This window comes from Lissotriton helveticus, chromosome 3_1, assembly GCF_964261635.1.
Source record: "Lissotriton helveticus chromosome 3_1, aLisHel1.1, whole genome shotgun sequence".
Taxonomy (NCBI): domain Eukaryota; kingdom Metazoa; phylum Chordata; class Amphibia; order Caudata; family Salamandridae; genus Lissotriton; species Lissotriton helveticus.
In genome coordinates this window covers 221,736,062-221,762,313 of record NC_136061.1, presented here as the reverse complement: position 1 = coordinate 221,762,313, position 26,252 = coordinate 221,736,062, and the positions used below count along the sequence as shown (strand labels likewise).

At 44.2% G+C, this 26,252-nt stretch overlaps 1 protein-coding gene across 1 annotated transcript in view; it reads left to right on the top strand.

Moving 5' to 3' along the window:
• The first annotated feature begins 1,284 nt into the window (after nt 1-1,284).
• The window catches only part of YWHAG (tyrosine 3-monooxygenase/tryptophan 5-monooxygenase activation protein gamma), a 157,197-nt gene continuing 132,229 nt past the window's right edge, over nt 1,285-26,252 (top strand). The window contains exon 1 of the mRNA XM_078679651.1: nt 1,285-1,723. Within this exon, the coding sequence (XP_078535777.1) occupies nt 1,637-1,723 (87 nt within the window). The 5' untranslated portion in view covers nt 1,285-1,636. The remainder of the gene's footprint in view (nt 1,724-26,252) is intronic.

Here is a 26,252-nt window from a genome sequence, read left to right as displayed (position 1 = left end):
GATCAGCTCAGCTCTCCTACGCCGTGGTCCCACGCACCAGAAGAACCAGATCGGGAGCTGCTCCTTCTCCTTCCTCATGGCCAAGGCCTGGAACGCCCTTCCGCTCCACCTCAGACAGACAACATCGCTTCCCATCTTCGTAAGAGACCTCAAGACCTGGCTCTTCGACGGTTCCCTCCTTGATGGACGGGAAACTGCACCTCCCCCCCCCCCCCCAACCCCAGTGCCTTGAGACCCTTACGGGCGAGTAGTTGTGCTTAACAAACACTTGATTGATTAGATAGAGAAGCGGTTACAGGGTTTAAGGGTTAACAGTTATTGATCAGGTATGTAGATCTTTAGATATGTTGAGAAGCAGGTTACAAAGTTATTAAAGGGGTGAAAGATTGATTAATTTGGAGTATGTTAAATAAATTACAATTGTATTTGGAGAAAACATTAGGGGTGGGGGAGGTGGATACGTAGATCTATGTTGTATAGTTGGATGTAGTTTTGTAAGGCAAAGGCCAAGGTTATGTTGTGTAAGGTGCAACTGTCTTCATTAAAAGCAGCCTTTTTCACACTTATGGTGAGTCAATTGTGGTTGGTTCTGTGCACTTCGGCCCAATCGCTATACGCAAGAATTAAGTTATTGTAAGATTTCTCCGGCAGCAGATACTATGCTGCAGCAGTATTAAACAAAAAGAAATAATGATACCAGTACTCTACTACTGGCTAGACAGTTGCCCCAGGGCACATTTTAAACTAACAGCATGAAAGGCCAGTGAAACAGTAGCCAGAAAGGTGCACTATCAGTGAGTAGACAGCCCCAGGTGGCGCGTAGGTTGAGCCCTAACAGCGAGTACACGATTTCAGACGTCCAGTTGGTGCGACGCCGGCTCATAGGCTCCCTGACTGCTGTAGTGACTCAGCACTGGGCCTTCTCTGAGCATGACATCATGCCATGCATTATTTATCATGTAGGGCGGGCCAAGAGTGCTGCACAGACAGCTCCTTGCTTCCTGCACACCCGGCTTCTGGTAAATTCTCAACTCGCTGCACTGAATGATGCATGGACTTTAAATAATTCTATTCCCTATCATCTGCCTACTCCGCATTCAGTCTGTCTGAGCAAATGCACTGGGAAGTGTAGTTTTTTTTTCAAGCCGTTTCCTTACTGGACACGAGAACTACGAATCCGTGGAACTCAATATCCCAGCTGGCATTATCCGCGACAACGTCTCCCCCATCCATTCCTGAAGCTCGTAGAGCAAGATTCCCTTTTAGGGACCTTCGCGTCACCAAAGGGGCGAAGCAGAGAGCTGCGGCTAGCGCAGAGGCAGGCGTGGTTTGGAAAGGGGCCGTTCTGTCAGACAGCACGCGTAGAACTGCCAGGAGCTGCCGCATCTTCCTGCCCGTTATCTTCTCGGTGGAACGCAACCCTAACGGATAGTCACTTGCAGCCGGCGCGAGCCGCGGCAGACGGAAGTGTCAGGCACGAGGAGCTTCGGTTGACGCAGCGCGAGCCGTCCCCCCTGTCAGGCGCGAGCGCCTGGGCTGTCCGAACACCAGCGGCGAGAAGGCGTCGAGGCAGGCAGCCAGCGCCCTGTCCAGTGCCCGCCACCTGAACCGCGCGCGCCTCCCCTGCAGCCTGAAGATGGTGGACCGCGAGCAACTGGTGCAGAAAGCCCGGCTGGCCGAGCAAGCCGAACGATACGATGACATGGCGGCGGCGATGAAAGCCGTAAGTGGGGTTCTGGGGGCCCCCCAGCTGTCCCAAGGGATAGATCACTGTCCTCCGTCCGTCGGCGCTCAATAAATAAATACATACAGATCAATTATACACCTCCAGCGAGCGCGTGGCCGCATGTCTGAGCGTGTGGCCACATGTCTGAGCGTGTCTCCACATGTCTGAGCGTGTCTCCAGGGAAGGGATAAGTATTTGTTACCCCCAGTCGCCCACCGGGCACCACGGACAATATTGGTGTGAATTAAGCAATCTCAATTTGTGTCCGTCTGCCTCCCGCGCCTGAAACCGAGGGCTCGGATGGCAAGACCCTCAGGACCCAGGAGAGGTTACTGTTATTCCTCCCGAGTCAGAGGGGCAGGGTGCAAGTACCCTTAGTGTCAGCCCCCCCTTCATTCTGTAATGAGCCAGGGCAAAGATAGTCTGCCCCCCAACATAGGAGTACTTCCCGATCTAGATCCATGTACACCCACCCCCAATGGGTATCCGAGACTTTCCCATTGACCAGATTACTGGGATTTTACATGCATGGTACCTGGTCTAATATTGTGCGTCCCCTAACCCAGAGCCGTGAAGACTAAATTGTCTAGGCTTAGGCCTCTTATTTGTAATTAGTGAAAATGTTTGGGAAAGGCATGCCTGCATGAAGTATGGTGATTGAGTGGGGTGTTGCTGTATACGAACTCTCCCATAATTGTGATTATTTGGGCAGTGGGTGGTGTGAGCAAACGTACACGTTTATTCGACATACATTATTTTAGGTGATGTGGGTGGGTGGGGGCAGTGTCACATACCAGTCTCTATTCTTGGAGGGGGAGGGGGCGGGTGCCATCAGTCCAGCCCCTCCTTGGCAGAGGACAGGGTTATCCGCCCGTCCATCTAGCTGTTTTGTAAGTGGGTTTATTTGCCTTACTGGCAAATGAGAACATTTCAGTTGTAAATATCTGATTGAAGTGGTCCTAATAAATGGCACTCATTCTACCTTCCTTATTCAGGCGTATGAGGGTACAGTGTATATTTAGGTGTGAGCCATAATGGCCCATGGCATGGACAGATGAATGCCGTGATTATGGTTAGATGTGACTGCAAAACACATGAAGGACTAATCTTCACTCAGCTGTTCCTGAAGATGGAGATTATGCAGAAGGATAGCCGTTCCTTAGACACAGATGTTCGTTCTCGTTGCAGTCTGTGCCTTTATTACTGCAGGAATCGTTGTATTTGACGTGTGGATGGTAGGGATTGGGAGCACTAGCGAGGATACCTCCCGCGCCAAACTGTGCGGCTCCAGGAGTCCTGTCTGTGTTCCATGTGTGGGTTTGAAGCACGACCACTGAAGTAGAATAGTATTTTGGGAGAATGTAGCGTGGCATACTCTCTTCACTGTTTCTCATCGGAGGCATACTGTGGCATAGTTGTATGAAATTTGTCTCGGAGGCAATATTAGCTGTAATAGTCGGTAAGATTTTGACTGAGACACTGTTGTAGTGCACCAGGTACTCGCTGAATGGTCCCAGTGGTAAAGCCTAGTGGACGTGTTGGTATCCTCGAAACTGTGGGCCTCACCCATTTGTGTCTACGGTGAAGTGATGTGATATTAGAGGTAGAAAGAAATATTGTCTGCCTTTCTGTCTAGTGGATCTGCATCTTTATTGAATTACACCCATCCCTGCGCCCTTTGCTTTTATGCCGATATCCATACAGCTTTATATGACAAGGTTTCCAGTAAAATGGCTATACCTTTAACAGACCACGGGCTCCTCCTGAAGGTGACCAGGCAGCATCCATTACACTGGCGCCTACTCTTCCCATCCGTCAGAAAACCTTGTCCGTGTCATTCTTGGCTATATCTCATGAGATTTCTCGTAATTAGTTTAACTAAATATTTATTATAATTAACTCATTATTTTGGTATATCGCAATTATGGTTGGGTGGGGAAAGCTGGTTGGGCTTGGAGCAGGTATGTTAACGTTACAAAACAATTCCATTAAGTCCAGCTGATTTCTTTGAAATAAAGCAATCGAGGGAGGCAGTGCCAGGCCGTTCGAGACGATTCTGGATTTGTCATATTGCAGAGAAAGGCAGGACCAGGCTGAATAGGTTGAGGGGAGGGATAGACAGGGATGCCTTAACGCGAGGAAAAATCATGTTTTGCCTTTCTTTGAGCAGGCGTGAGCTTATGAGGAGCCTGGGTTGCTCTCATGGTTGACGAGCAGCGAATGCTGATCTAGGATTGTCGCAGTCTGCCTCGTTTGCAGATGTTTGCCTACAGTACATGGCACCAATGTATTTGGGCGGGTCACAGAATGGCAAACACCATGGTACCCTGCCATGCGCATAACTATGCTAATAAGTCCTGAGGAAATCTGTTGTACTGCATATTGATTCAGTAAAATAAATGCGAGTTTGACACACGCTTTAAGTTAACAGGGTGGACATAGAAAGCTTTTTTGATAATATGAACGTTTCGATTTTTTGGTGGTTATTTTTTTTTAAACTTCCGGAATCTTTTGTAAATCGAAGCGAGGTTATGCTGGTGTTAAATATTAGACTGCTGTTACGTTTTTGCACGCGGACTTTGGAATGGTTTCATGTATATTCTTAACATGAGGTTGGCACATGGCTGGTATCAGACAATGTACAATATTCTGTTTGCTGTTCTACTATTTTAATAATCCTAAATTGAAATTCGTCTTGAACAATCAGCATTTCATTGTTCTATGTAGCAACATTATTGTTTGAACTTATTTGCTGTTCATAGTCTTTGTTACCTTGCAGTACAACTCATTTCGGGCAATTATTTAATTGAATGCAGAACAATTCCTAACACTTGTGCTCAGTCTGAGCCTGTTCCACCATGTCACCACTGTATGTTTCAATGAGCAGCCTTAAAGGTGCTGTATGCTGTTTTTCTTTTAAAAGGACTTTTATGAAAAATACAGTTTTCAGAGTCATGGTCTAAAACTGAGTTTACAGCGTGCAAGACCTTTGCGTGGAAGGTTTGTATTAATTTACATAAATAAGGGTTTGACTTTTCTAAAAAAAAAAAAAAAAAAAAAAAAAAAAAAACAGTTCTAGTTGAGTTTGGCATTGGAAATGGTCCCAAATCTGAAACAGGGTACTTACTGAAAAGCAACTTCTTAGACATGTGGCAGAGAGATTCGTTCACTGAAGATGAGCACTAATACAGGACAGATGCTTGAGGATGCCTTTGCTTGATATCTTCTCAGGATGCAGCAGTCTTTCAAATGCTTTACTGCACGTGCGATTTCTCTGTATGTAGGGAAAGTGATTATTTGTCTTACAATGAAACCCTTTCCAAATCAATATGCTTTAGAAATAGGTTACACGGAGGCTTTTGGAACAAATTCTACCGGAGGGTGAACACCTCTAATCATTTCCTTATGCAGTTCATTATTTGAGACTCAGATTTGTTGTTCATTGTTTCTCCTTTAGAGGATTTTTTATACCATAATCTTGGGTAAGCAGGACCAGAGCTTTGATACCCATATGCCCAAAATCGTTAGGTGTGAACACTTTTTTTTAATGTTGCATTTGGATTGGTTGGGGGCACTCATCATGGGATTGGTCAGGGAAAATCCTGGCAGTTGTTCATTGGTTGTGTAGTTGCTGTGAGCTGATATGTCCCAGACATGGTATCAAGCTGCTGGTTCACACCAGGTCCTCTTATGACAAAAGGCATGTGCCAGTGATGTTAGCATAGATGGTGACTCTATATGACAAACTGTGTTCTTCCTTGACGTTGGGCGGACACCTGACCTCAAGTGCAAGAGTCAGCTGTCAATTGGTACATTGCTGCTGTCTTACCTATAATTGTTTTGTGTATGTGTGTGGGGGGGCATGCTGCACAGACTGATGGAGAAGGGAAGCTTACATTACTGATGCCTTTATTTGGCATATGTCCTATGTATTATGGAACCTTATAAGAAAAAACCTTGTCATTTATGCTAAAGCCAAAACCATTTGCGGTGTTAGGGCTCCTAGTTCTTATGGTTCATACCTCGGACAGTATTTTCCCCCTCTTCATACTAAATCCCATTGCATTTTTCCTAGAGGTAATGAGGTCTGCTGAAGAGATGTGATTTTTATTCAGGTAAAATGCTAATACAATGTGTAAGTATGTCTCTGACTAAATTACTTGATGAATCAGAACACACTTTAATGAGGAGCCCGACAGAGAGTATTTGGAGTGACTGAAAATGTTGGAAGTATATTCTGAAATTTACTTGGTGTGTCTTCACCTCACACATGTTTGGTGATCTGTGATGAACAACTGAATGAGGAGTGGAGCCCTGAGGCCTAGAGGTTTCTCAATAAGAAATATGTAGGACCCTCAACAGCCATTTTCTGCCTCTGGTAGGTCTTTGGCCCTTGGAGTAGTCATTGTTGATAGCATCATCATCTGGTCTTGTTGGCCTCCACCAGGAGGTGACCCCGAGAAAATAGTTGGGATCTACTTTGTAAAAAAGTGAATTAATGATTACCTCTTTATCATAGAATTAGATTTATTTAAAGGTTAAAAAAAAGGTGGATGTGAAAAATAGGACCTGTAATGTGTCCTTCACATCACTTACAAATGTAAAAAAATGGTCTACATGTTTCAGCCGACATGCTTCCTTGCCGGGTCGATGGCTTTTGTCAGGACCAACTTTAGGGGTAAAGGATAACCCCGCCCCCCTCCCCCTGTTTTTTATATATTACTTGCGTCTGGTGGGACACTATCCCCTGGACATGGTTATGCGGCCAGTCGCATTCATTCCGGCAAGCAAGATTGTATTTGCTCTCAGCTTTTGAAATCACTGAACGTTCCGCATAGGGTGGTGGGAGAGACGCGTGGACTGCTCTTTTGAGGTACAGCTTGTAGCCTCTCATCTGGTGTCTCCCCTCCTGAATGTTTCTTTGTAACATATTTGGAAGCTGAGAGGGACCCCAGCCTGCTTCTATTTCCCTCTCTTGATAGATTGTTTAACAACTGAATGAGACATACTTGGGAGACCAGAGACGTGGGGCTGGGATTGAGGGAAGAGGAAGTCTCCCCAAGGGGTGAATGTTATTGCAATTAGCCGATGTTGATACTACTGTATGCCTCCTGAGTTTTCTTCAAACACCACCATTGGATGTCTTTTTCGTTTTAGTGTGACCTAGCTTCAACCTTGTTACTATGATCTTATAATTTGTAGCAGTTCCTTAACGCCTTAAATCGTTTTCTAGGTTTTGTTCTGGCATGAGTGTAAACCTTATAAAGATAAATTTTTGACACATCTCTCTATCACAGATTTTCGAGGACTCCGCATCAGAGACAAAGGGAATAGAAATTTGATAATTAATATGTATTTGGAAGGACCGTTTTGTCCTTTCTGTCTGACATAGTTCTTAAAAGCAACAACTCCTAGTGTAGAAAAGATGTACATTTAGAGTGACGTAGGTTTAGAGGTATAGGTGTACTTCTGGAGAATGGAAGTTAGGTAAATGAGTTGACTTTCACACTAGTTGTCTGTGGATGAAGAGACTCTAAAATGCACTTTTTCTTTTTAATCTTATCTCATTCTTTCCTGCTGTGATGCCACCGAACCTCCAGAAACGACTAGAGTCTGGGTACCTATAATAGAACAGCTTTTTATATAGAGATCATCCTAAACCTGCCTACCATGCTCAAAAATGAAATTGAGTCCCATATGCCAACATCTCTGGATTCTAATGAAAAGCATTAATCTTAAACTGGTTCTTCTGGGTCACCATGTAAGGATAATAGAAAATGTGATGCAGTGGTGCATAGGCCTTGTTGGTCTGGTTTGTTATTGAAAGATGTACACTGGGATAGACCCAATTATTATTTGTTTTTGCTTCTTTAGAAGTATTGACCTTCTGCACAGTCCTTTGTACGGGAGGCAAGTTAACTGTTCAGTCGAGTGTCGTTTGTGGCTATAGTGGCTGGATCTGCTGTTAAAAGTGATTTGACCCAGAGAAGATTGTTTTTGTCTCGACTTGTGGATTGTGACTTGTAGAATAACGTAGGATTGTATATTTACTCTTTAAAACTGCACTTCTAGTTCTGATATTCTTGAGATTCAGAAAAGGAAGGAAGAGAGGAATCTCATAGGGACTGATCTGGATTTGCTTATGGCACTTCGTGATAATTTCAGGGGTTCGTGAATTGAAAAGTAGTACAATATTCTTCATGTGCATGCACCGCAGTGGTGAAATTCCTGGCGAGGGATCATCTGCATCAAACGTGCCATTGTAGAGCACGTGGATAAAGTTTGTTATCAGTTGTAGTTGCTTCAAGTTACACTGATTAGCTCTAACAACAACTCCTGTTGAACCTCCCTTGCTCACAGCAACCCTGTTGGACAATGACTAGGTTAGTTAGACAGCTTGTCAACAACATCAGTAGAAAGTCATAAAAGCCAGGAAATTAGGAGGAAGGCAACTGTAGTTATCTCCTTAGTGTGGTGAAATGTCAGCACACAGTGCTTCAAGCCGAGATAGTTTAGCTACAATAGATACTTTAAGGAAGTTCTCCGAGGGTAGCAGGGTGACAGTTCACTTTTTTCTATACAAGAATATAGCCAAGGTTATCAGGCATGCACCCTGTTATAGGTTTAGGACAACTCATCACATTTCTGGTAAAGAGACCGATTAAGATGTTCATTTGTTAGTTGGTGGTACTTGCTTCCATGCTGGATTATTTTCTGTGATGTCTATATCTCAAATTTATATATTTTTGTGTTGTAAGTGATAGTTGAGTTAAGAAAAAATTTAGATTTGTGGTATGGACTACCTTTAGCAGTGTGAATCATGTTGTATTTCCACCTTTTTCCTTTACTTTGACAGCTAACTAATCCGGGCAAAAAGAGACCTATCAAGCACAGTACTCATAGATTGAATTCTGTTGCCCTTGGTTTCAAAACAGGGAAAAGGTCTCCCTCCCCAAAATAATATATTTTTAGTGATAATATTAGCTACTCATTTGCATAAAATGTAACCTTTTCAGTTAAGGATATTGCCTCTGAAGACCAAATCATTGCAGTTTTTAGAAGGCTATTGAGTTTGTGGTCTCAGGTCAGTCTATTGTGGGATCGGTGGCTTCCTGCTATTATTTTATCCAAATGTAAATCACAAAACGGAAGAACTTTTGGAAATGCATGGGAGACCAGTGGTGGCAGATCACAGAACAGTGTGGAGGATTTAGCACAGTTTGGAGGGTCTAGCAAGACTATCTCAAGAATAAACTCTGTCTCGACAGTGATGAAGGAAAGAGGAAATGCTGTTTAGAACCTCATTTCAAGTACAATCCGCTCTCAATGTTGTGGAATGAATATATGTAGGAGAGCATTTTCCTCCAGGGGTTCCTGGTCTTAAAAGAAAATTACCCTCGTGCAGGATCCATCAGGCCAGATAGTCTGCGCTTCATCATAGATTGCCAAGACATTCACAGCTTACTATTGGGAGTTATACATCCACTGCCCTCACTCAGTACGAGAACATAACACACCATTGTTGACAGAGACCCTCCCCCCTCTCTCTCACTACCTGCTGTCCCGAAAAAAGCCCTGGAGGCTGCACTTAACCCTTGAGGAACTTGATGAGGCCATTCTGGCACTGAACACTGGGAGGACTCCCAGCCCAACACCTTTCCCCTGAATATTACAGTACATTCTGCACCTTTTTGCTATATACTAGAAGGCCTCCGGGACAACGTTTGTCACCCCACCTCACCCCCCGGGAGCTGGACTCTGCAACCATCATTCATGGTCATTCCCAAATTGAGCAGTCCAGAAGCCCAATGTCAGGCATTCCGCCCTATATTCCCAGTAAACATGGAGATAACGTTTTCCACAAAACTCCTAGCCTTCAGACTCTCAGGTTATTGACACCCTTGTCCATCTGGAACAATACAGCTTCATGCCAGGCGCAGCACCCTACACTGTATTAGACAGGCACATATAGCATTGACATGCGCACAAAAACTCAAAGATCTGTGCAGCCTTTCACTCTCTGACTGTGAAAGGCGGTTAACTCGATTGACCAGTCCTTCCGTGACGGTGTTCTTGAGCATATGGGGTTCAGCCCGAGATTCAGCTCCTACTTGTGGTTTCTCTCTGATCACCCGACAGCCTGGGTCTGAGTCAATTGGGTCCTGTTGGAGCCCTTTCCTGTCGAGAGGTGGACTCGCCAGGGCTGTCCCTTTTCTCTTCTCCTCTTTGCCTTGGCCATTGAGCCGCTGGCTCGGCTGGTACATTGTGATGCCCATGTTTCCAACTGGAACTGGGTATATGCATCACAGACATCCTTACATTGAAGCTACTACTTCACGTGGAAATTTCCCAGCCGTACTTAGGCTGGTACGGAATTATAACCAGCCAGAAGGTATGTCCCTGCCCAATGGTTGATACTATGGTTATACAGTTGATACTAATGAGGCCCTATTGATTCATATTTAAATATCATATTTATGCATATTCCAGGCTCCAAACACTTTGTCATATCCACAAAGGTAGGCCTGGGCCTATACCCAGTTTTGACTCATAACCACATCATTAATATAAAACTTACACGCACCGAATAATATGTCGTCCGACTTGCCTTTAGTCGCGTTGACACTTTTCACTCTTTTTAACTTGTGGGCACGAATACTGTTGTGCTCCCCATGTCAGACATTATCCATCACCGTGGAATTATACACAGGATTGTATATGGCTCTTTTCTGTTTCCTCATTTGTTCCGTTATTTTTTCACCATTGTGTTCACACGCATATAGTCACTGTCATCGACGTATGATGAATGCATGCACACTGATCTGTTTTCACATATTTTGATTTAATAAGTAATATATTCACCATCACGGAGAAATGTTTGGTGCGAATACATGGATCTGTCTTTATATGTGTAAATTACAATGTTAGACCTATTTATAGTACATAAAGTAGTTTGAAGTTAGACATTAGCGCAGGTTGTTCGTATCTGTGGTGAGTCCTTTAGAATATCTATTGTTTCTGGGAATAAAGGTGAGGTTAGAGCATCATGTTACGGCAAATAGCTCAGTATATGTCCTGAGGTAATGGGAAACATGCAGTACTGCACTCTGGGATATCACAGCATCGACCATACATCATGCGATCATAGAATATATGTGGGAATGAGCTTTGTACGGCCAAACGGTAGAGGCCAAAGCTATCAGAATTCCGTTTTATGTAAGACTGGTATGAGGTCTAGTGTCGGACCATAATCATTGCTATAATGATATTTAGCGAATATAGTAATCAAGCTATCCTCAAACAAAGCTTCATATTTCAATCTAGATTAAGCCATATGTCTGCGCGCGGGCGCCACCTGAGTGAAGATTGAGGAAGGCTATAGTATTGGTCTCCGTGCTACTGCAGTCCCGGCATGGGCGTAAGTATTTGCCATACTTACTACGTGTGCACGATTGTGACTGAAGTCTGTGCAGGATTCTCAGGCTGTATATCTAGTCAGTCACCGGTGCGCTATAAGTAAGAATAAACTCTAATAAGTAAAAGCACATAATAGGGTCCACCAAGAAAATTTGAAACTACTCTAACCCCCGTTCGTAGGTACCTGTGTACGGCAGCCTCCTGGCTGTATCCGATCTCGGCACCTCGGTATGGCCGCTGTAAGTGACGACACCCGGAAGTGCTTCACTTTAAGTACCCTATTGACTGGCTTGCGTGTTGTAGACAGAGGATGCATGTATCAGTCATAGCCGTCATGTTGGGTGAGTGAAAATCCCTAAATCCCACTGCCAGCGTGTGAAGATTTATCTTTATACATAATATGATGTATTTGAATAAGGAAAGTATTCACAGGTATTATTATATGAAAAATCCCCGACTATTTATTGACACTATTAGTCTGTGAGTCGTAATAGAGAATGTCATTTATAAGCTGTCTTGTGTATGTAAATCATATATAAACCACGAGAAAATATCCAAACGATAGTAATTCAATACAACTAATGAGAGATAATATTGTATATAGGGCCTAAACCCCAACAACCCCCTCAACCACCATCAAGCTTCTTGAGATCCTCTTCCGTAAAAATAAGCCCTGATAAGATCAGGGTACCAAAATCAAAACCATCTGACTCACCCTCAAAAACAATCCCCGACGCAATAGAGTCTCCAATCTCTATCACCGAATTAAATAAGTCACCTTGTACTGTGGGGAAGGTAGCTCCTGTAAAGAATGCAGAAGTAGGCTCACCCCAAGTGAACTCTGTAACTGTCGATGTATCCTCTAAATCACATCCTATTGTCCCGGAGTTAGATCTAAATCCATTTTCGGGTCCACTAGCTTCCATTTCCTTTTCAGAAACTAGCGACCCGACAATCTTTACTTGGCCCCTTTCTGTTTAATTTTGGAACGTTGCGGGGCTCCGCTCCAAGATAAAACACAAACCATGGCTAGACACAGTTGGTGTACACCAAATAATATGCCTGCAGGAAACCTGGGCCATTGAGCCACTACATATCCTAGGTTATAAAACATACCATGTTCCAGCTAGCTTCAAAACTCATGGCAGACCTAAGGGAGGTCTTGCAGTATACATTGCAAACAACTTGCCTTCCATGGACATTATTGTTCTCCAGTCCGGCGAAAATTTTCAAATCCTAATGGTTACTTTCAATAAATGTATGGTGTATTTTTTGGTTAACTTTTACAATAATCTTCAGTTAATTGAATGCGTAAACATTTTATCCGAAATTACTTCTTTCTTAATTGAACAGCGGAACAAACATATTTCTATTATTTCCTATGTGATTTGGGGGGGGGAGGGATTTTAATGCTTCATTATGTAGCAACTATAAGAAAGGTATCTGTGGTCTCCAGGATGAAAATGGATGTTCCCTGACTCATTTCTCACATACCAAGCTAGGTAACTGCCTGAATGAGTGTCTTTTTTCACTAGAGCTGGAATATGCGAATAACATTGTGGACCCACCTGCTGATTTCTTGCCAACATTTCACGGTAGGGGTCTATCAAGTGTTATCGACTATATTCTATGCTCTCAGACAATAAAGGGACAAATGAAAACTTTTAAGACAGGCTCAGATATTAGTAGCGACCACTTTCCTAATAGTGTAAGCCTATTAATTAAAAAGGCTTCACCCCATCAAATTAGGACTAGTTTACTGAATCAACAAACGCTGGCCATGGATAAAGTAAATGGCTTCTCTGTAAAATGATCCAAAATCGACCCAGCCGCCATTACCAGTAAAGTGGTTTCCAGAGCCCTCCCCTGGATGAACAACTGCTTAGCACTAGACTCCTCACCTCAGTTGATCATAGCTAGCTTCTTGGAAATTACTAGAACTATACGGGCTGAACTGACGCGTACCCAAAAATCTAGAAAATTGGACACCATAGGCTGGTTTGATTCAACCTATCGTAAAGCCCTAACTGACCTAAAAAGAGCACTTCATAATCAAGTAAGAGATCGTGCCGAAATTACTAAAGGCCTACAAAATAGCACAGCACAATCGTAGAACTGAAATAAAGAAGAACTTATGGGCCCAATTACATGAGAGCTGCCAATGCAACGACAGTTCTCTGTTCTGGCGTACGATAAAATCTCCTTTCCTGGTAGATGTCTCATCTTTCCAACATCTTGATGTGGAAGTGACAGCTGACGAGTGGGTGGCTCATTTTTCAAAAATATTTGGTGGTCCCCCTGAGGACATTACCAACGAGGGTCTCGTGGCAGGAGACTGTCCTGGGGACCCGATCCTCCCCATTGATCTTCTCTTTGACCACAAGGAGGTCATCAATGCGTTGACATCTTCTAAAACCGGTAAGGCCCCCGGTCCGGATGGGGTTCCACTAGATATTTTTCTACATAGTTTGGAACTTTGGTCACCCCTTGTCACCCAGGTTATGGCTGCCGTCACGAAAATAGGCCTAATAGATTCATGGTCCACTTCCATCTTGCTCCCAATTTTTAAGAAGGGCGAACGTAACAATGCAGCATGTTACAGGCCCATCTCCCTCCTGGACTCCTTGGGGAAAGTCGCTGGTCGGCTGATCCTGGAACTCCTCCAGGACTGGGCGTCTACAAATAACATCTTGACCGACCTCCAGTATGGGTTCCAGGAGGGACTTGGTACTGTCGAGCAGGCATTGAACCTCGCCCTTCTGTTTGGTAAATATGTGGGGGCTAAAGGTGGTAACCTGTATTTAGTCTATGTTGACCTTAGCGCAGCATTCGACTGCGTTATTCACTCAAAGCTGTGGTCCATTCTCGGAGAAATTGGGGTAGATCCCTCTCTCATTCAATTTCTCCATGAGCTCTACACAGACGCCACTGCATGTGTCAGCTATGGTATTGACGGTGAATTATCTCTATCATTTCCCGTCAATAAAGGTGTTAGACAGGGCTGCGTCCTGGCTCCCTTCTTATTCAACCTATACACCAACGGGTTGGAAGTGGCTATGCTTGAAGGGAGTGAGGACCTTCCATCCATCAACCATCGCCCCATTCCCGCTCTGTTATACGCGGATGATTCTGTAATTTTAGCTAGAACTCTAAACCAGTTACAAAGACAGTTAAATAAATACTGTCAATTTATGCTTTCTTTAGGCTTAAAAGTAAACAAAAACAAAACCTTTGTCATGCATATTGGCCCTAGGGCAAAGAATTCTAAACCAATTTTTATTGATCAAGTTAGGCTGGAATGCACCAAGAAATACCCCTATTTAGGAATCCTAGTGGACAACAGATTCTCCAGTATTAGGGGTGTCTTTCATAGATTCACATGCTTGAATATTCCCCGTCGTCGAAGTGGGAGTCCCACGGTACATAAATAGCAGTAATATATGCATGTATACATGAGAAATATCATAAATAAAATATACATACATATAATGCAATAGAAATGTAAACTTGAAAAAAGTACCATAGAACAGAATAGGCCCATTGAAAAGCCCAAGGGAGAATTCACTTTAGTAACATATTAGAGTCATTATGTGTTGGTCCACATTCCAGCCAATCAGGCTGTAGCCTCCTCTAGAACCTTCTCCTCAGAAGCCCAAGTCCTCAGATTTTCTACCGCACGTCGTGTGAAGGGAGTCTCCCTGAGCTCTGCTCAGTTTTCACCAGTTCTAGCTGTTTTTCTCTTCAGAAATGTCTTCTACTAAGAAAACCTTGTTCAAGGCTTGTCCATCCTGTGGTAAATTACGCCTTTTTCACGAGGACCCACACAGTAAGTGTATTTACTGTCTTTATCCGAATCATAATGCCTCTACCTGCAAGTTCTGTCGCACTTTCCCCCCTAAAACATTGAGGGATAGAGAGGCCCGTCTCCTTCTGTGGCTACAGAAGTTGAAAACTTCAGAAAATGTGGTTTCTGATGCTGAGAGTCTGTCATCTGGATTTTCAAAATCCTCTCAGAAGCGTGGGTCTGAGACTGAAGTACCCTCTCCTTTTCTTAAGAAGAGTAGAATGTTGGGGTCTTTTAGGGTTGTCTCCCCACAGGACTTGCTTCAGGGCGCGCCTACGGGACCTGGCTCTCTGGCGTCTAAACCCAAAACTATGCCCTCCTCTTCAAAAACGGGCACTGGCTCGTCGACGGGCTCGTCGACGCGTCCGTCGACGTCTTCAGCGACTACTAAGTCAGTCATGGCTGTTTCTACGTCGACGACCACTTGTTCCCTGTCAACCAGCTCCGCAACGACGATGACCATCTCGTCGACGAGCAGCCAAGAGGTGAGACCCATCTCGTCTATTATTAAGATCTCGTCGACGATCAAACCGTCGACGAAGAAGTCATCGTCGACGCGCCTTCCGTCGACGGGTCCTCTGTTGACGAAGAACAAGTCATCATCGTCGACGACAACTCCGACGACGGGATCTTCCTCGTCGACGATTGCTTCGTCGACGCCTGCCTCGTCGACGGTAACAACTTCGTCGACGATGGCCACTCCGTCGACGACTGGTCCGTCAACGGCTACTTTCTCGTCACCGAAAGCATCTTCGTCGACGGCAAAGACTGCAACCTCGTCGACGACGTCGTCGACGACCAAAAAATCATCGTCGACCAAGAGTAAGCTGCCAATTCATACGCCTGTTTCTACGGCAACGGCGCAAGAACAACAGGGTGGTGCTAAGACTGTGGAGATCTCGTCGACGGGCTCGTTGACGTCGCACCAACCCCTACAGACTACTACCACCTTTAAAGTGGTTACGGCCTCGTCTCTCAAGACTGTTCCACTCATTCAGTTAAGTCCGGTAAGGAGTGGATCTCAGCCTCTGGAGAAATTGTTTCAGTCTGGAGAAGAGGAATCCGGAAATGACTCTGAAATGGATCCAATTTATGAGCCAGCATCCAGTCCTTCTGAATTACACATTAAGTGTCAGGATTACACTGACGAGGATGAGGATGAAAATAATAAAGTCGAAGATGGGAATGAACTTTTTCCAATTGATGTGGCAGAACCAACTACTTACGAACAGGTTACACAAATTCCTTTGTCTTTGGTGCAAAACCTGCAACATATGCTGGACGACTACAATCGTAGGTTTCCACCGTCGTTGCCTACTTCTCCAGCACCTCAAGCGCCCCGGTCTCAGTCTCCAACGCCTCGACCTAAGTCTCCAGCACCTCGACCTCAGTCTCCAGCACCTCGACCTCAGTCTCCAGCACCCCGACCTCCGTCTCCAGCGCCTCGACCTCAAGCTCCGGCGCCTGTTGCACCTACGTCTCCATCGGGTGTTTGTCCTGATACCGATAATGGGAACCAAACTCCTCATAACACTGGGGATAACGACACTGATGATGACATGCAAGATTGGGACAATTATAGGGCACAGACGCCTTCTACTCCACCGGCATCGCCAAGAGCTTCACCGCCAGTAGATATCGCGAGTTTTCATAACCTTATGGTTCGTGCTGCGAAAAGGTTCCACTTAACAATCGCGGCGCAACAAACTGATTGTTTTTTATACGATTTTAAGGACTTACCTCAGAAGCAAACGCATACCATTCCTATAATAGACCACATATGGGAAGAAGGTCTAAGGTTAATGGAACGTCCTAATTCCATACCAGCTGTTCTGCCCAGATTGGACAAAAAATATAAAGCGCCACCTACTTCTCCGGCCTGTTTGGTTTCTCAACCTAAAGCGGATTCTGTAATCACTCAGGCGGCACAAAAAAATCTCGAAATCCGGCCATACCTCTGACATCTCCACCTGATCAGGATGGCCGTAAATTAGACTCAATTGGTAAAAAATTTACCACAATGGCAGCGACAACTGTGTGAGCATCCAACGCCTTGGCTATTCTAGGTCGCTACGACCGTCAAATGTGGTCTGAGATTGCTGGTCTGATCCCTCAGATGCCCGATTCCATCCGGGATGAAGCGCAGGCCATCATTCTCGAAGGAGAAAAAATTTCGGCAGAAATAATCGACTGTGCCGTCGATATATCCTCCACTGGTTTCCGGCAACTAGCGGGTGCTGCAGTCTTGAGCCATCAAGGCTGGCTAAAATCAACCACCTTCCGTCCGGAGGTTCAATCCAGGGTTTTGGATTTACCCTACGACGGTGAATCTTTATTCGGTAAACATGTCAATGATGCTTTGGAACTAATAAAGAAGGACACGGACACAGCAAAGTCCTTGACAACACTACAATATCGGAAAAGGCCATTTCGTGGGGCACGCTGTAGAGGAGGAGGAACCTCTACTTTTCGTGGAACAGGCCAATATCGATCATACAACTACAATGATAACAGACAGAGGGGCTTCTATCAGTCCCAGGGTTGTTCATCCACCTCCAGACCATACCAGCGTAAGTCCAATTACAGAGGTGGTGCGAACAACAACAAAAAACAGTGACAATCCCAAATTTTACCCTCTGGCGATTGTACATCTTGGAGGTCAGATCTCAAAGTTCTTCTACAATTGGTCCAACATTACCACCGACCGATGGGTCTTGGACGTTGTTTCAAAAGGACATACCCTGGAATTCACGAAATTCCCCCCCACTCGTCCACCTTCGGGTCCACCTTCTCCCCATTTCAAGGAACTGTTGGCTCAGGTGAAGCTAATGATCAAGAAAGGAGCCATAGAAGTGGTACCGCAAGGTCAACGCGGCAGGGGATTTTATTCCCGTTTCTTTCCAGTAAAGAAAAAATCAGGAGAGTGGCGTCCCATCTTAGATTTGAGGGCTCTGAACAAGTTCATCGCATCAAAGACTTTCCAGATGCTAACCCTGCTTCAAATCTTGAATTTCCTCATTCCAGGAGAGTTCTTTTCAACAATAGACCTTCAAGATGCATATTTCCATGTACCTATTCACCCCAGGCACAGGAAATATCTCCGTTTTACAGTCGGCCAATTTCATTATCAATTCAAGGTCCTACCATTCGGCCTTCGATCAGCACCGAGGGTATTTACCAAATTTCTCGCCCCGGTTGCTGCCTACCTGCGTCTACAGGGCATCCAGTTCTATCCGTATCTGGACGATTGCCTAATAAAGGCCAAGACTTTTCAGTTAACGGAACAACACACTCAAGTCTGCATATCCCTCTTCGAAACGTTGTGTTTGTCCATCAATTACCAAAAGTCACACTTTCAACCATCTCAACAGCGAGACTTTCTAGGAGCCTCCCTCGATTCTCGGCTGGGGCAAGTGTTCGTTTCTCAGGAGAGACAAGATCGAATGATAAAGAAAGTACAGTTCCTACAGTCAAGACAGTACGTTTCTGTCCGGATGTACAAATCATTCCTTGGCATGGCTTCTTCGTGCATTCAGCTAATTCCCAACTGCAGACTGCACATGAGCGTTCTACAGGAGGAACTAGACAAGCAGTGGAAGCAGATATCGGGGTCGTTCGAAGACAAGATCCACCTAACGCCCCGCATTCAAAGCGCTTTGGAGTGGTGGGCTCATCCTCCAAACATAGCGACAGGTCGTTCATTCAGAGACGAACCACCAACACTTACGCTGACAACAGACGCTTCCCTAGAAGGTTGGGGGGCACATCTCGACGGGATGTCCGTAAAGGGGAAATGGACGGCGTCTCAGAGCACTTGGCACATAAATCGCTTGGAGCTACTGGCGATTTTCTTGGCCTTGAAGTCCTTTCAGAGGTTAGTGCAGGGACAAACATTGCTGGTGAGGACGGACAACACCACCAGCATGCACTACATCAACAAACAGGGCGGCACAAGGTCTCTCGTGCTGTCACAACTGGCGCAGGAAATATGGGATTGGGCTATCCAGCGGCAAATACATCTCACAGCTGTCCATGTTCCAGGTGTGGCCAATGTTCTGGCGGACTCGCTCAGCAGAGCCCTCTCGGACAACCACGAATGGGAAATCAATCGACCAACGTTGGATTTCATCTTCCGACAGTGGGGCCGACCACAGTTGGATCTCTTTGCAACTGCTCTCAACAGGAAGTGTCAACGATTTGCGAGCCGGCATCCACACAAGGAGTCGAGCGGGAATGCCTTTTCAATAGACTGGTCGAACGACTTCATCTATGCATTTCCTCCACTTCCGCTCATTCCTCGCCTGTTGCACAGAATGAGGTTCCAACAGTGTCGAATAATCCTGATCGCACCCAAATGGCCGAGACGTCCTTGGTTTTCGGATCTTCTTCTGTTCTCTCTGACAAATCCGATACAATTGCATCCTCTGCCACATCTTCTCACGATGCAGCAAGGTCAGATATGCCATCCGGATCCAGCATATCTCCAACTTCATGCTTGGAATCTGAGTACAATGAATTTGCACACATGAATATCGACAAGGATTGTAGGATGGTGCTAGCAAGTGCTCGCGCTCCGTCTACCATCAAAACTTACCAGCTAAAGTGGAAGCGTTTCTGTGCTTGGTGTTCCACTTAAACCCTGGATCCCATGTGTGCTCAGCCTGAGCAGATCTTGCCTTTCTTCCTGTCATTAGCAAGATCAGGACTATCACACTCCACTCTAAAGGTGTTTCTAGCTGCAATTTCTCGTTTTCGCCATGATGGCGTAACATCTTTGTACTCCTCCAAAATAATTAGACAATTCTTCAAGGGCCTCTTTCGGATGTTTCCACCAATCCGTCGGCCTCCACCTACTTGGCGTCTGAATTTAGTTTTGTCTCAACTACTTTTGCCTCCATTCAAGCCCATCCATTCTTCCAGTCTAAAATTCCTCACTTGGAAAGTGGCTCTTTTGCTTGCTCTGACTTCATCCAGGCGCGTCAGCGACATCCAAGCATTTACTATACAACCACAGTTTCTACAGTTCTCCAACGAGGCTGTTACTTTGAGAACAAATCCCAGTTTTATTCCTAAGGTTCCCAGTGACTTCCATCTCAATGAACCAATTGTTCTTAAAACTTTCTTTCCTGCACCACAATCTGCAGCGGAACGCTCTTTGCACACTCTGGATGTGAAACGTTGCTTCAAGTTTTACATTCAACGCACAGCAACATTTAGAAAGACAAATCAACTATTTGTAGCATATGGCCCAGTGTGCAAAGGTCAATCTGTAACCAAACAGACTATCACCAGATGGATATCATCTGCCATATCCTACTGTCATCAACGGGCCGGCAAGCCCCTTCCTGCTCCAGCTCGAGCTCATTCCACGAGAGCTGTGTCGACTTCTGCTGCCATCTTTGCGGGGGTACCTCTGAGACACATCTGCAGAGCTGCTACTTGGTCTAGCAGCCATACTTTTACGAAGCACTACTGCCTGCAATCAACAGATGCCGCGGATGCGGCAGTAGGTCAAGCGGTGCTGCGGAATCTTTTCCGATAAAGGTGAGCCTCTGTTGCTACCCGCCTCCAGTCATAAAGGTTTTCTCATGATTTTTGGTATTTATTGCTTATTAAGTGATATGTTTTGCCAAGATTTTAATCGTATATTTCCTTTATGACTAATGTATGATTTACTGCTTTCTACTCTTATTCAAGCATGTGAATCTATGAAAGACACCCCTAATACTGGAGAAGAACAAAAGTTACTTACCTGTAAACTGTGGTTCTCCAGTATTGGTGTCTTTCATAGATTCACATGCGACCCTCCCATCCTCCCCTCAGAGGCTCTCTTCTCCTCAGACATTTATACTTACTTGTGCTACGAAAATCTGAGGACTTGGGCTTCTGAGGAGAAGGTTCTAGAGGAGGCTACAGCCTGATTGGCTGGAATGTGGACCAACACATAATGACTCTAATATGTTACTAAAGTGAATTCTCCCTTGGGCTTTTCAATGGGCCTATTCTGTTCTATGGTACTTTTTTCAAGTTTACATTTCTATTGCATTATATGTATGTATATTTTATTTATGATATTTCTCATGTATACATGCATATATTACTGCTATTTATGTACCGTGGGACTCCCACTTCGACGACGGGGAATATTCAAGCATGTGAATCTATGAAAGACACCAATACTGGAGAACCACAGTTTACAGGTAAGTTACTTTTGTTCTTATCCTGGAGACAAGCCATGACAAGTAAAAAGCTACTCTTTCAGAGAGCAACCTCAGCTCTAGTTTCCTTCTCGAGGAAACTGGGTAAACCTGCCCCAGTAGAGTTGCTAAAAATCTATCACGCAAAATTCCACAGCGTAGCAACCTACGGCGCAGGGGTTTGGGGTTATGCTCCTGCCGAAACCTTGCAGATGGTTCAGAACGGGTTCCTGAAATATCTATTGGCATTACCCCAAAGTGCTCCAATATACGGCTGCCACATCGAGTTGGGCATCGACTATTTGACAGATACCATCAGATGTCAACCAATCCTGTTGTGGCACCGTATCTGGACCAAACAACAATGCCATTTATCCCGTTCACTGATATCCGACTGCTTTGCCCTGGCAAATTGGAATAAAATCCTGTGGATTTTGTATGTCTCAAATTTCCTTAAGGACCTGTATTGTACATCTTACTTCTTAGAACCTACCAAAATGTCAGATATCTCTAGGAAAGACTTGAAAAAACTATGTTTAAACCATCTTAGAGAACTTCGTCTTTCCCAAGAAGTAAGCAAACCCTCAAATGTACAAATTTTATCGGTACAGACTGCTCTGGGCATCCAACCCTATTTAACATTTTACCTCACAAATTATGAAAAATATGTTTTGACTAGGTTCCGATTTAACACTTTTTTCCGTTTAGTTACTTTTCCTAAAGAACAGGACTGGTCACAAATTTTATTGAAATGTCTGTGTGATGGTGTATCTTCTCAGTCCACAATGCATGTAACATTGTTCTGTAGATTCTACATGCTCCCTCGTAAGCGCTGGATCATCCCTTTACTTCGTAAAATGGGTTTGAGAACATGTCGTCCCGCTTACTTGACCTTGCAGTTTCTGGATTCCCAATACATTGCCAAATGCATAGCTTGTTTTTTAAAATCATGTCTAAAAATCCGCTGTAAACTATGAGTCCTTGTACTATTTGATTCCTGTTCAATATTCACAATGAATTATTTTTAACTAGGGTTTTTATGACAATAGTTTTTAACTTTCGAAGACATTGAAATTCTTTTGTATTGTAACATTTTATTGCTGTACTTTTTATGGTTTCGCTACGATGCAATCGAATAAAAGTTTTATGATGATGTATATATCGAGGTGTACACTGCGAAATATATATTCTCAAACCATGAGAGTAGTAAGGTGAAAAGGGAATAGGGAGGGAGGAAAACATGTTCCTTAAGTTAAGTTCGCTTTGTTAGCCCTAAGTTGGCAGGGTATGCGCAGACGTGGGTCCCATGCTCACTTTGCCACTGGATTCAAGCTAGCCTGGCTGATGACGGCTGATTAGCCAGAAACCGGTTCCAGGATGCTTGTTTCCGGTCCAGGGACAGGCCCGGACTGGCCGTTGCGGGCACCGGGCAATCCCCCGGTGCGCCGCAAGGGTGGGGGCCGGTTTTGGGCCCTGGGGCCGTTTTTGTTACAGGGCCGTTTTTGCAGCATAGCTGCAAAATCGGCCCTGTAACAAAATCGGCCGAAAACCGGCCCCGCCAAACAGCTCTGTGGCACCCCCAGGGGGCCGGCCGAGCACTTTGCCAGGGCCGGTTTTGGTTCTCAGTCCAGCCCTGTCCAGGGAAGACATGGCTTGGCAGTTCGGGCTGGACTGTTCCCATGAAGCACTGGGTCAGACTGATTTGCATATGGCCATGTCTGAACTGGGGTGGTGGAGTGAGCTAAAGAATGATGATGGGTTAAACCCAGATCAGTTGAATGGGGGTGAGTGTTTGATTTGCTCCAACGCTCTGTCCATCATCCCCTTTGGTATCGCTTTGTTCTCCCTAAGTTAAAGCCACAGGCTATAGATTATTGTTATGCTTCACGTAACACCTTATCAAATCGTAAAATATTGACATTGCGGTATCCAAGAGTCAATGCGTTTGTCATAAATTATTATGAGTATACATTACTTCATATACATCTCTTAATAATTATATTCCCATTCTAATGTTTTCTCTCTCTCAAAACCTCATTATATACAGTGAATACTTTATAGTTAACACTTTTATTGGAGAAGGTAATCATAGGACAATTCCTGGTAACTTTACATGTGATATCTTTGTCTGATCATATGGTCATAGTGATAAATTGTCATTCTGCCGTCCTTCAGAGGTTTATGTCTCCTAGGTTGTCTCTAGATGTTCAATCGCCTAGGAAATAATGTAGTTCATGGTCTGTGTTCATACCGTGTTCGACCGACTGAAGCTTCATAATCCATAATGCCTCCCAGCGTTGAAAGTACAGTCCTTTACCCCCCCCCCGGGGTCCATGTCAATCTGATCAATCCCACAAAAGGATAGTGTTTTATGTATCCCTTGTGCAGGACATTCATTAATATGTGTAGCTGTCGAATACCTATGGTCGTGATGTCTAATGGCCCTCAGGTGCTCATTGATTCTTTCATTAAGTGCCCTGATCGTACTGCCAATGTAGAAGTAGCTGCATTTGCACTTAATCATATATATCACATATCGACTATTACAATTGATCATTTGTCTAATTTCATATTGTTTTCCTTGGACTATGAAAAAAAAGATTTGGTGGTGTTCATTGCCAAGGGGCAGATTTTACAACTGCCATATTTGTAAAAGCCGGTGCATCTTTGTGTGAGCCAATTAGATTTTACCGTCTGTGTGGGGTAACTTGGACTTATCTATGATCTGATATTCTTACCTCGTCTGTATGTTATAAGATGTTGATCCGCAACATACTCTTTCAGTGATTTATCTGTGCTCACTATCCGCCAGTGTTTTCTCATGCTATTCCTGAGGGTGATCGATACCTCATTATAGTTAGTTATCAGTCTCACTTAGGGGGAGGTTTTGCTCTTAGAAGATCTGTCTTTAAGAGTATCCCTTCTATTAGTGCGTGTGATCTTATGTTCAGCTATCTCAATGCTCTTTGTGTTGTATCCTCTGTCCTTGAATCGTTGTTTCATGTTGTCTTTACATGTTAGAAAGTCACTATTTACGCTGCAATTTCTCCTAGCCCTTACTAGTTCATCAAATGGTATGGATTCTATCTGGTGTTTTGGATGTGAACTGCTGGCATGCAGTACAGCATTGCAGGTAGTAGGTTTGCGGTAAAGATTACTCTGGATCTGGTTGTGCTCTATGAATAGAGTTGCGTCCAGGAATTCAATCTTGGTGGTGCTCAAATTATATGTGAGGTGGGTACCCATATCATTTGAGTTTAGATGTTCACAACATTTGGCCAGATTATCCATGGCGCCTGACCATATCATGATCCAGTCGTCAATGTAACGCCCCCAGTATATGATGGATTTATTCCATGGGTTTCCCCTGGGGCCCCAGATCCACTCCTCCTCAAACCAACCCATGAAGAGGTTAGTATACGAAGGAGAGAACCTGGAGCCCATGGCGACACCTTGTATTTGTGTGTAGCACTTTGTGTCAAACAAAAAGTCATTATTCTTGAGGATTATCTCTATCATAGTAAGAATAATTTCTATGTGCGCCCACTGTGTGGCTGGTCTTTTATTCAGGAATTTTCTTGCCGCTTTGATTCCCTACTCCGTTCTAATTGACATGTACAAAGCGGTAACATCTAGTGTTGCTAAAATCATCCCTTTTTCCCATGTGACATCTGATAATCTACTAAGGATATGTTTAGTGTCCCTAATATATGCTGGTAGATTTTTTTCCATGGGTTATAAGAATGTGTCAAAGTATTGTGATGACTTCTCTGTAGGACCACCTATATTGGATATTATGGGTCTTCCCGGTGGAAATCGCTGGTTCTTATGCACCTTAGGTAAGGTGTAGATGCAAGGAAATCTCAGTTTGTCCACGTTAAGAAAGAGGAACTCACCCTGGTATGTGAGCCCACTATTGAGCCATTCCCTCAGAAGTGTATTGATAAGTGTCGTAAGGGATTCAGTTGGGTTGTCCTTGAGTTTCACGTAGCATGTGCTATCTCCTAGTTGTGTTAGTATTTCCCTATTGTAGTCCCTTGTGTTCATAACTACAATATTCCCGCCTTTATCGGCCTCCTTAATAGTAATGTTTTGCAGCTTTCAGTGCTCTACGTTCATTCGTTGTTAAATTGTCCGATATTCTGTGCCTATGTTTATGATCATGGTGCACATGCCTGTACATGTCCACTGTGACTAGTTTATAAAACATGTCAATGTTGTTTCTGCTGGGCAATATAGGGGTCCATCTGGATTTGTTCCTCAGTCCACTACTGATATTAATGTTAGTTTCTATGTCATATTCCCACAGAAGTTCTTCAATTGTCATGTGGCCTCGGTCATCAGTTATTGATGATAATAATAGTTCTGTATCCCTAATGTCTTGTATGGTTGTCACATAAGGAAAAACATCGGCAGGATACGTTTTCACTGGTTTATTAGGTTTAGGGTTACATTCAAAGTATTTTTTTAATTTCAAATTCCTTGTTAATTTAAATAGATCAATCATGGAGTTGCAGACCTCCCCATGCTCCTTTGGACAGAATCCCATCCCCTTTTCCAGTAGTGAGATCATATCGCTTATCAATATGTGATCACTAAGGTTGATAACCTCTACTCCTTTGATTTGGGTGGGGTCTAGTTCTGTTTGTTCCAAGACCTCAATCTCATCCCTTGTTTGTCCTCCTCTGTTCCCTCCTCTTTTTCCCCTCCTGGTCTTCTTGCTATATTTTCCTTTCGTTTTTGTAAGTCTCTGTTCCCTTGCTTGATCCTTTTGACCTCTCGTAAAAAAACTATTATCCTGATTGCTGCCAATTGATATTGAATCACTTTCGCTGCCACTGGGTACTGTGTTAAGTGAAGTAGAGCTGGAACTGACAGGAGTTATAATACATTCAGGCTATACCTACAAAATAGTGGACAATGAATTACTTACGTGGACAATCCTGGTACAATTCTGCTTTCAGTGCCTTCATAGTGGCCCAGCCACAGTATTTTGTGGGCATTTTTGGACTCATTTTGACATCTGACTAGCCCTACAACAGTAGCCCATACATGGCATATTGTGGAC